Below are 10,142 nucleotides of genomic sequence, written 5' to 3'. Positions count from 1 at the left end.
CCCCCCCCCCCCCCCCCCCCCACAGCATCTGAGCTGAACAGACCAGTGGAGCAAAAGAGAACGCTCATTCACATAAGATTGATCTGCATTTTACTCTGCGACCCATTTTGGGTCCCGACCCTAAGTTTGGGAAACATTGATGTCGGTGACTTTGAGAAGGGAAAAGAAGTAAGAGCGCTTGGGCGACAATCTTTCCCTCTAAAAATTTTGTATTTGTCCTGTACTGAAAATGAAGCAGCTTTTATTGCATAAGTCAGAGTTGTTGAAGCATGGCATTTTATTGTGAAGGACGGAAGTAAGATCCGGTGGTTTTGACAAGATTGATGGGACTTTCTTTACCGTTTCTGGACTTAGCAACGAAAACTTTAAATAAAAATCCTCCAATTCCCTGGGCCGGCTGAATAATAAATCCAAACGTTTCTCTCTCTCACACACACACACACACACACACACACACACCTGATTTCTTCACTCTGCCTTTTGTCTGTCTCTTTCTCAGGGGATGGCGTTTCATCAGAAAGTGTCTGGCGAGCGACTGGGTCCCTCGAACCAGGCCATGTCCTTCCTCGCCCAGCAGCGGCAGTCCACCAACGCCAGGAAAGGTCTGACGCGACACCATCCGAGATGAGACGTCCCGCCGCCGACAGAAGAACACACAAAACGCTGAACGGACACCTAGAGAGAGAAGACGAAGCGATCCGCAGTGGACTTCACTTGAACTCCCTGTGTCATTGCCTTAATGTCTTTGCTTGGACCCCTGCACCTCAGAGAGACATTTGTCATGCTGCTGCTGCTGCTGCCCCCTGCTGGCTCTTAATGGTACGGGAAGGTCTATTTGAGATCCACTACTGTTAAACTCCGCTGTAGATTAGATCCAGAGTGAACTCACAGAAACAGCAATGAATGGAGCAGATGGAGTTGTCTCACCTTTTAAGCTGACTGTTTTTTGTTCTTCTTCCTCTTTTTAGCCGATCGTGTTTCTTTAAGGTTGGTTTTTAGTCTTTTTAAGTTAAGCAATAGGACGTGAACTACTTCTGCCAAGGCAATAGTTTTAATGTGGTAAACGAGAGAGAAGTTATTAGGGCTTTTACAATTACTACTGCAAGTGCTAGAGAAGAGAACGCCACACAGGCTGTGGACTGAAAACATCATCACATCCAGACGTTGGTACATCTCCTTGGTCTTCATTTGTTTGGGATTTTCTCATTTTTTGTTTTGTTTTTGTTGTCTTGACCATGTGTTTTGAGGTGAGTTTTTCTTTTAATTTGAAGGCCCTCGAAAAGATGTCAAGACCATGATGGTGCGTTTATAGCTTTAGATTTTGTTTTCTCTTTTTGTATTCACTTGAATCATTTTCTCTAAACTTAATATTCCTAATAAGGATTAGTTAAAATGTTAACAACACATACACCAAAGCACTTTTTTTGGCTAGAAGGGTGTGTTTCTTTAGTGCCTCGGAGAAGACTAAAAATACTCCCTTGATGGATGAGAGTGAGGATATTCTCCCCTAAAGACTACGTCACACTGCAGGCTCATTCTCACATGGCTGGTGGTAATGTGACTCCTGCATATTTTTCTTAATAATCTCTAAATATGAAATTGATTATTACTCAAGATTTATTTTTTCTTTCTTTCGTTTTCTTCCCCTCTTTCCCAAAGATTGAAACAGGGTATTAGTTGTGGGTAGGACCTAATTGCACTCACCACTTTAGAACCTATACTAATGTAAATGTAGGTTATTAATAGCCTCCTAGTTCAATTTAGTTGATCACAAAGACTTGAAATAAAGGCAAGCAACACTCTGTAGTCGAATCCATCATGATAAAAAAACACTAATAATAATAATAATAATGATAATGACTCTGTTAATGGCTGTTTACCGCTGCTAGACCTCCATTTATGGTTGAACTGAACTGGAAGGAAATGTATTCTCATCAGTACGCTGGAATTTTTTGTTGTCTGTAGACAGGAAGTGGAAGACGGGGGTTCAAGTCGAGCCTGTAAGACGTCTGTCTGCCGTTTTTTCCCTTGTCAACAGATGATGTCATTTTAGCCTTTCCCACATCAGAGATCTGCTGTTTTGTGACTTGGACCCCCCGTTCCTTGTGAATGTTTGTGCTATGGACTACAAAGACCAGAATCCTTCTGTTGTGTTCACACATTTTCTACTGATTGTTAGAGTTGATATTTATGGAGTTTACGTCATTATCTCTGCTGCACATTTGCATGGTGTGAAGGGTCTAACTTTTTAAGGTTTGCATCATATTCTGGTCTAGTAGGTTGTAGTGGACTTCACACAGGCATCTGAGGCAAGTCCAAGATCTGTAGTCCGGTCTGTTCTACATTTGCACTACAAATAAATGGGATCTTAAGATAAGAAGTGGTCTGGTGTTTTTCTTATTAATTAATATATCTCCCTAATTCCAGATTTTGCCATAGAATTGTGTCAGAAATAACTGTGATAAACATAATTGTCTTTCAGTCTAATTAAAAAAATATGTATGTATTCATTCAAATTTCTGAATGAATCCCCGGATATATTGAATATTGTGACTATATGATCACTGTCATGTGATCCAGATAATGTAATAACACAGGTACGCAGCCTAGGAAGGAAACCATGCCCTTTTAAATCTTTTTTACATGTGTTTGTTGCTATGAATATGTTTAGGGAAACAGCAAATAACTGAAATAGTAATGAAAATATATAGTCTGCCCAATAATCACTTATGTAGATACATTTTGGCATATCTTAACAAATTCAACAACTACCAGTCATACACTGTAGGACCTAAAATAATGAAAGGAATGAGTTGCGAGCAGTAAAAGAGAGAAAGGGCATCTATTGTATGTATAAAAAAAGAAATAATGTAATACCTGTTAAAGACCTACCGATACATTTAAAGTAAATTGCTCTGATTAAAACAAGACTTCTCCAGGAGGTTTTATCCCCGGGTATAAATACTAACTTATGTATAATTTAATATAAATGAGCTTTTTTGACCGTGAATTCCAAGAACAAGTGTAAAACCTGTTATTAAACCAGCTCAGGTTTTTAAAAAGCACTAGGAGCTTGGACAAAAATGACAAATAAATCAGAAAAAGCGTCAAAAAACATCGGAAAAGCACAACAAAAAATGTTCATTTTCAATTTTGACCTAGAAGGACAAGTTCCTAGTTTTTTGGGGGCTTGTTCCTAAAGTGTAGTTGCTAATTTGGGCTTGTTCCCAGCTCCGTAATAAGTTGTCCAGCAGGTATGTTGTTATTTACACACTGAAGACAGGAGAGTTATGTCCCGCCCACTCCCTTCTTCTAATTGGCTCTGACCCAGAAGGCAACGAGTACTGGCCAATCAGAGGCAGAGCTGGGCAGTCTGTTGTTTTTCTGGTTAGGAGAATGCACGAGTAGCGACTGATGGTCTTTGGGTTTTTGGAGGAATAAATGCCCCGGATGAAGTGAGTGAAATACGGGAAGGGATATAACAAAGACTGAACAAAGATAAAAAGGAGTAAAAGAATGGATTCAACCCGTCGTGGGGAATAACTCAAAATCACTGAAAAAGTGTGTACTAGGTATACCACCAGTTTTTTTAATGTAAAATTATGTTAAAATGTGGTTTAACTCCCTCCTGTTGTCATTCATGGAACTGCCCCTACCTACCTCAGTGAACTCCTCACCCCACACACCACCTCACGAAACCTGCGCTCCTCCATCTCCACCTACCGCCTGCTCCAACCAAGGACTAGACCCTCTACTATGGGGGACAGGGCCTTCCAGGCAGTCGCCCCACGGCTCTGGGACGCCCTCCCAGAGACCCTGAGGACCCCACAAACTGTGGACATTTTTAAGAAAGAGCCTAATGACACTCCTATTTCAAAAGGCCTTTTAAACGGTCATTGTTTTAATTTTAGTTTTATTGGTGTTTTATCATTGCTTGTTGATTTTATTATATTCTGGAAAATGTTTTTAACTCCCTACAAATGTAGCACTTTGAGATTTCTTTTTGAAATGCAAAGGGCATTATAAATAAAATGTATTATTATTATTATTATTAATGTCCTGAAGCTCAGGGGGAAATAATAATTAAACTGTACTGTGTGTACACTTTACCAATCTGTCCACATGGATGTAAGTTGACAATCCGTCACCACAGATTGTAAAACAAATAGTTTATATATTTTTATTTTCCAGGATCCAGGGGGCTCTGTAGAAAAAGTCGCTTGTTTTCATACGCCTGGATGGGTATTTGTCTCGCGAGATCTGGCAACACTGAGCGCGACGTCACTAAGAGAAATTCAACATGGCCGACAGCCAGTCGGTGCTAGATGGCGAAAGTTAGCGAAACGCTTTGGTAAAAATCTGCAAACCTCTTAGTCTTTGCTGCAGGTATTTGAACTTTGTTGTGTGCTTAAACTGTAGCATTACATCTGGGAACACCTCACACAGTGAACGGAAGTTTAAGTTGAGTTTGTTTGTGAGTAAAAGGCCTCACTAAACCGGATATTAGCCACAGTGTTAGCTAGCCGCGTTAGCAGACCAGCGCCTGCTTTTGTTTTTGTTGAGTTAACTAACACAATGCGCTAGAAGTCTGGCGTTGTGGAGCCTCGTTAACCTTTTATTATTTGGCCATTTTCTTTGTTTTTCTTCAAACTGGACTACATCTTTTTTAAGGGGCTCTCCCGCGGAGGTTTTTGTTTAGTATCGGGGGGTGTGGAGTCCTGCCCGTCTTGCAGCGTGTTGACAGTGTTGCTATTTGATGCTAGCTTCGCAACAAAGCCATATTTATCATAAATTATATCATAAAACAGACACATAATCGCTGGACTGTACCTGTCTGGGAACATTACGAGAACATGGATTCAAAGCGCGCACATGGGAAGCCCCAAACAACCAGACGCGGTGGTGGAGGTGGTGGAGGTGGAGGCAGCAGTAGCAGCGACTCCAGCTGCGGCAGCCCCGCGTCCCCCTCCCGCAGCCCCGCACCGGCGGCGGCGACCAGAGCCCCGATGCCCGGGGGGAACGCGTTCGCTAACGACGGCAGCTTCATGGAGATGTTCAAGAAGAAGATGGAGGAGGAGGCGAAGAGGAAAAAGGAGACGCAGCATACAGGTGGAGAGGAGAGAAGAGCCCCCCCCGAGCAAGGACAGACATCAGAGGACAAGAAGCCCCCTCCCGTGACGAGCTTTGTAAGGGGTTTGGCAGTTGTAAGATGAGATCTATAAGATTGATTTAAAACCAGCAAAGATGAGATGGCAGTAATTAAAACACATTGACAGTCACGCTGATTGACAGTCTTGCTTTTAACTGACACTTTCAGTTATTACATCCTGAAATAATGGCCAATATTTCAGTATCAATTGCCTGTATTTACTATATTTTATGCACACATTATGGCAATATGTAGTATTTGTAGAGCAGTGAATTCAGGGGATGCGCCTCACTGATGATGGGGTCGCCGGTGGTGCGACAAGAGACTAAATGTAGACCTTCTGCTCTGGTGTAGTCTCCTTCATTGACAGTCCACCTGCAGGGGCTCCTATAACGGTGTCAGTCTTCTATCCCCTAACCCAGGTGGGGAAGCGCAGAGGTGGCGTGTTCCTAAAGACCGGCATGGTTGCGAAGAAGCAGAAAGACGACTCAGAAGTAAGTATGGTTAGCAAGGGGGGCATTCTGAAAGGCTTAATGTGGTTTAATGTACCTAAACAAGGATCAATCATCACCATATTCACCATGGCCGTATCTTGTCATGAACACTTCAACCTGTCAAAAAAAAACTAAACTGAAATCCAACTATTATAGAAGTTAGCTCACATTAACATTTTCTTCTTCATTGGTGTCTATGGCGAGGAAAAGGCTTAACGTGGTTTAATGGACCTAAACAATAATCAATGATTACCATATTTATATCACGTATTGATCCTTATAGCCAGTGAAAACTGCCAAAAAATCTAACCCAAAGTCCTGTTATTTTCGACGTTAGCTGACATTAAGCGTGTCTGCTTCATTAAGGGATATTGTAAGGAAAAAGCCTAACGTGGTTTAATGTACCTCAACAACGATCAATTATGACCAAAGGCTTAACGTGGTTTAATGTGACTAAACAATGATCAATTATCACCATATTTCACTCACATATTGTTCCTCATAACCAGTGAAAACTGTCATAAAAATCAAACCCAAAGTCCTAGATTTTTCTGACAGTTTTCACTGGAGCAATAATTGAGAGAAATAGGGTGATGATTGATAGTTGTTTTATTAACATTAAACCACGTTAACCCTTACCAGGCTCTCTGGAGCAGATTGTCTGTTTTATTAAATATATATCAGATTTTTAAATAGCCAAAAATTGGTATCGGCCTTAAAAATCCTTTTATCGGTCAGGCTCTGCAAACAACTTGATTATTTGATATTATAAGAGACAGATTAACCGACAGTGAAGATAACCACAAATTGCGGCTGTGTGCGTTTGAATCCCCCGTTAATCCTCCCCTTGTTCTTCTTCTCCTGCAGGCTGAGCCGGGCAAGAGCGACGCTTGGTCGAAGTACATGGCCGAGGTAAAAAAGTACAAAGCCCACCAGTGTGGTGACGACGATAAGACCAGGCCGCTGGTCAAGTAGGTCTCCGAAAAGGCGAACGTGAAGCCACGATGTTTTGGGGGGGGGGGGGGGGGGGGGGGGGGGGGGGGGGGGGGGGGGGATCATCTGGGAGAAGCTCCGGGACGGCCGGCCAATCCCGAGCTTCTCACACTGCCAGATCAAGTCTCCCTTCACATCAAGTCTTTCACAAACTGCTTAGATTGACAGGCCATTTTTCCTTCTTTTTTTTGTATTGTTTCTGCTTTATTTGTTGGACTCCGGTAATCTAAAAAGTCACACGGTGTTTTCTGTAAACCTGCCGTTTCATTATTGATCATTATTAAATGTTTTCAAATTTGTCATGTCTGGGTTGAGTTGGGTTTCATTAATGGTTGGGTTTGATTTAAAAAGCCAAATCAAGGTGACAATTAAATCTACACTGCCCATTGATGTGTGTTGTGGTCTCTCTGTTTTGTGAGATCCTGTTACCGTTGCTAGGGATCGGGTGGGTGTTTGGTCGTGTGGGGGGTGTGGACGCTGCTTCTCCAAAGTCGGTGTTTCGCTGACAGATGGCCGGCGGCACGCTCCCGGTTTGGGGCTGGCGGCGTTCATTTTGGCCGACCTGACATGCTCGGTCGGAAGGCGGGTAGTCAGACTCAAATGACCAATCTGATTGGTCGATAGCTATCCCGGAAATGAAGAACGGGATGAGCGTGACTAGAGTCTCAAAATCTGATGAAAATCTTATAAACTGACCTGACCTGGCATGAAGATGGAGCAGCTGCACGGCCCTTTTGCCTTAAAATATTTCAGAAACACATTTCGGGGATCTATTTTAGTAAAATATGAGATTGTATTCTAAACGAGCCGCCATGACAGCCTGGTGTTGAATTTCCGGAGAATCCAGACCCATGTGACGTGTTTGTCTAATCGGCTGCCGTCGGCGTCGCTTCGGTGTGTCCCGAGGCGTTTTTTGGGCAACTCGTGGAGGCCGACGGTCAACGCTCCTCCATCGGGTTGGTGTGTCGGGTTAGACACCTAAAGAAGGTGGGAGTCACCAGAGGCCTCCTGATGCGATATTATCCCGATACTTATGTCACGATACGATATCATTACGATACTTATGATACGATATCATCACGATGCTTACGGTACGATATCATCCCGATACTTATGTCACGATACGATATCATTGCGATACTTATGATACGATATCATCGCGATACTTGTGTCACAATATCGTCATGGTGCTTATGTCACGATATGATATTATCATGGTGCTTATGTCACGATATGCTACTATTGCAATTTTTGCAACATTTTGCGATATATTGCATTTTTAACCCCTTTTTTTTTTTTCAATTTAAGATTTTTCCCAATTCCAAATTATGTCCCCAAAAGGAAACTTTGTCAACATCTGTTTGAACTAAAAAAAAAAAAAATCCCTGTTTGTTCATCTCACTTCAGTGTTACTGCTTTAAAATGGGACAAACTGACCAACACTTACATAATATATAATAAAAGATCCATGCATGGCATCTGTGTATCAAACAGCAATATTACAGAAGATATCACGACACTGTACTCTGCTGCTCCTATGCTGTATAGATTTTTGGGTTTTTAATCCCCACCCCTAAAAGAAATCTACATCAATGTAGGCTTTATTTATATTGTCAGCGCTTTACCGTGCTGTCAGACGGCCTTTTACAGCAGGGAGCTGAGGCCGTTCTCTCTGCTCTCTTAAAATTAAAATTTTATTTATATAGTGCTAAATCACAACAACAGTTATCTCTTTGCGCTTTTCATAAAGAGCAAGTCTATGTTATTTACAGAAACTCAACAGTTCCCACCAAGAGCAAGCACTAGGACACAGAGACAGGGAAACACTTCCTTTAAGAGGCCAAAACCTCTGAACCATGGCTCAGGTTGGGGGGTGGGGGGGGGGGAGAGAGAGCGACTCCTTTTGACAAAAAACCTAATTTCACGTTGCAGAACCCGTTAAAAGCTGCTCTATGTGAGTTAGTTTGTGTTATAGTGTAGTCTGGACCTACGTTGGAAAGGGTAAATTACATTGTAACCACGTGTCCTGCTCCTTTAAATAGCTCAGGGTGTTAGGACAGGAATGCTATGACTTTCTCCACATACTATACTACGACCTTTGCCAACACACAACCAGAGATCTTCAACAGGGGGTCTGGGACCCCAAAGGGGGTCGTCACAGTTACTGCAGGTGGTCCACCAAATTATTTATTTTTTGAAAGTTTATGGGTGGGGGGAACTAATCAATCAATACATGAATCCAACCTATTATTAAGGCATTTAAATCTACCTGTTTGGTAAAAAAAACGTTGATGGGCTTACAGGCGTATTTGATGAGCTTATTGTGCTGTGCATAAAAAGGTTATGAATAAAGGTTTTAGGGCGCTATTTACCTTAATTATGTACAATATATGTCGTAAGGGGTCCCTGATCTGTCTGCTTAGCTTGAAAAAACAAGACCCGTGCACTTGTTGTTGATACTATGACATTTCTATTCTAATTATTAGTAATTATTATTATATATATATTATATATATATAGTTATTATTATACCAAGTCTTAGAAGTCACATGCAGAGACACAACAGTCATGTCCCAGGTTGTACGTCTTAGAGAGACAAGGGGACGGTTAGAGGACTGAAGGTTGCTTTTTTCGACATACTGTACTAGTATACATTATACTATGTTGTGACTTTTTTCAATATACTAAGACTTTTTTATTTTTCCTCAACATACTATACTATATATACTTGAAAAAAGTCATAAAACATAGTACACAATGATGTTTTAGGACTTTTTCAACATACTATACTATGACTTTATTTTACTTTTTTGACATATACTATGACAATTATAGCTTTTGTGACATTTTCTATGAATTACCATGCTACGCAGGTTCTGTATCTTAAAGAGATAAGAGAAAGGTCGGAGGACTGAAGGTTGTGTGTTGTGTGTTGTGTGTTGTGTGTTGTGTGTAGCAGTGAGCGTTAGGTTTAATAACAAAGTGAAAACATACTGACAACTGAAACAGGTCTGTCAAATACCTTAAAGTGATAAGAGACTGATTGGAAAATATATGGTTATATCTTCACATCTATGATGTTTTGCAACGTACTATGACTTCCACTGTTTATTACTTTTTTTGACATACTATACTATGATTTTTTTTACATTCTGTACTATAAAATGAGGTTTTTTGATTTACTATACTATGACTTTTATGACTTTTTAAACATACTGTACTGTAACATTTTATTTTACTTTTTTCCACGCACTATACTATGACTTTTTATTAGAGCTGGGCAGCGATTAAAATTAAAAATTTTAATCGCGATTAATTGCAAAATATAATAACGTATTCAAAAGTAGTGTATATAGTGCAATTTCTTTTTTAAATGCTCTGCCATATGAATAAGATAGATAGATAGATATTTATTGATAAAAACAAAATATAAGTATATAAGAACAAATATTTAAATATATACAGGATTGGAAAAAACTAAATGTGCAACTGTTTAAGTATGCTAA

General features: G+C 40.7%; 2 protein-coding genes across 4 annotated transcripts in view; both read left to right on the top strand.

Annotated features, from left to right (window-relative positions):
- The window catches only part of hook2 (hook microtubule-tethering protein 2), a 24,473-nt gene extending 22,096 nt beyond the window's left edge, over positions 1-2,377 (top strand). For both annotated transcript variants that reach the window (XM_034894558.1, XM_034894557.1), the window contains one exon: positions 500-2,377. In XM_034894558.1, coding sequence (XP_034750449.1) covers positions 500-628 — 129 coding nt within the window. In that variant the 3' untranslated portion in view covers positions 629-2,377. The remainder of the gene's footprint in view (positions 1-499) is intronic.
- Positions 2,378-4,278: 1,901 nt separating this feature from the next.
- Positions 4,279-7,024, top strand: trir (telomerase RNA component interacting RNase). 2 transcript variants are annotated; one of them, XM_034894607.1, is made up of 4 exons: positions 4,279-5,186; positions 5,572-5,643; positions 6,511-6,654; positions 6,689-7,024. In XM_034894607.1, the coding sequence occupies exons 1-3, from the start codon at positions 4,854-4,856 to the stop codon at positions 6,616-6,618; spliced, it is 513 nt and encodes a 170-aa protein (XP_034750498.1). In that variant the 5' UTR covers positions 4,279-4,853; the 3' UTR covers positions 6,619-6,654; positions 6,689-7,024. The 2 variants fall into 2 exon arrangements, with proteins under 2 accessions (XP_034750498.1, XP_034750497.1); XM_034894606.1 differs by having other exon boundaries at positions 4,279-5,204.
- Positions 7,025-10,142: the final 3,118 nt, after the last annotated feature.

This window comes from Etheostoma cragini, chromosome 15 (assembly GCF_013103735.1).
Source record: "Etheostoma cragini isolate CJK2018 chromosome 15, CSU_Ecrag_1.0, whole genome shotgun sequence".
Taxonomy (NCBI): domain Eukaryota; kingdom Metazoa; phylum Chordata; class Actinopteri; order Perciformes; family Percidae; genus Etheostoma; species Etheostoma cragini.
Note: the sequence above shows the minus strand (reverse complement) of the source record. Positions and strands in the feature narration are given on the sequence as shown.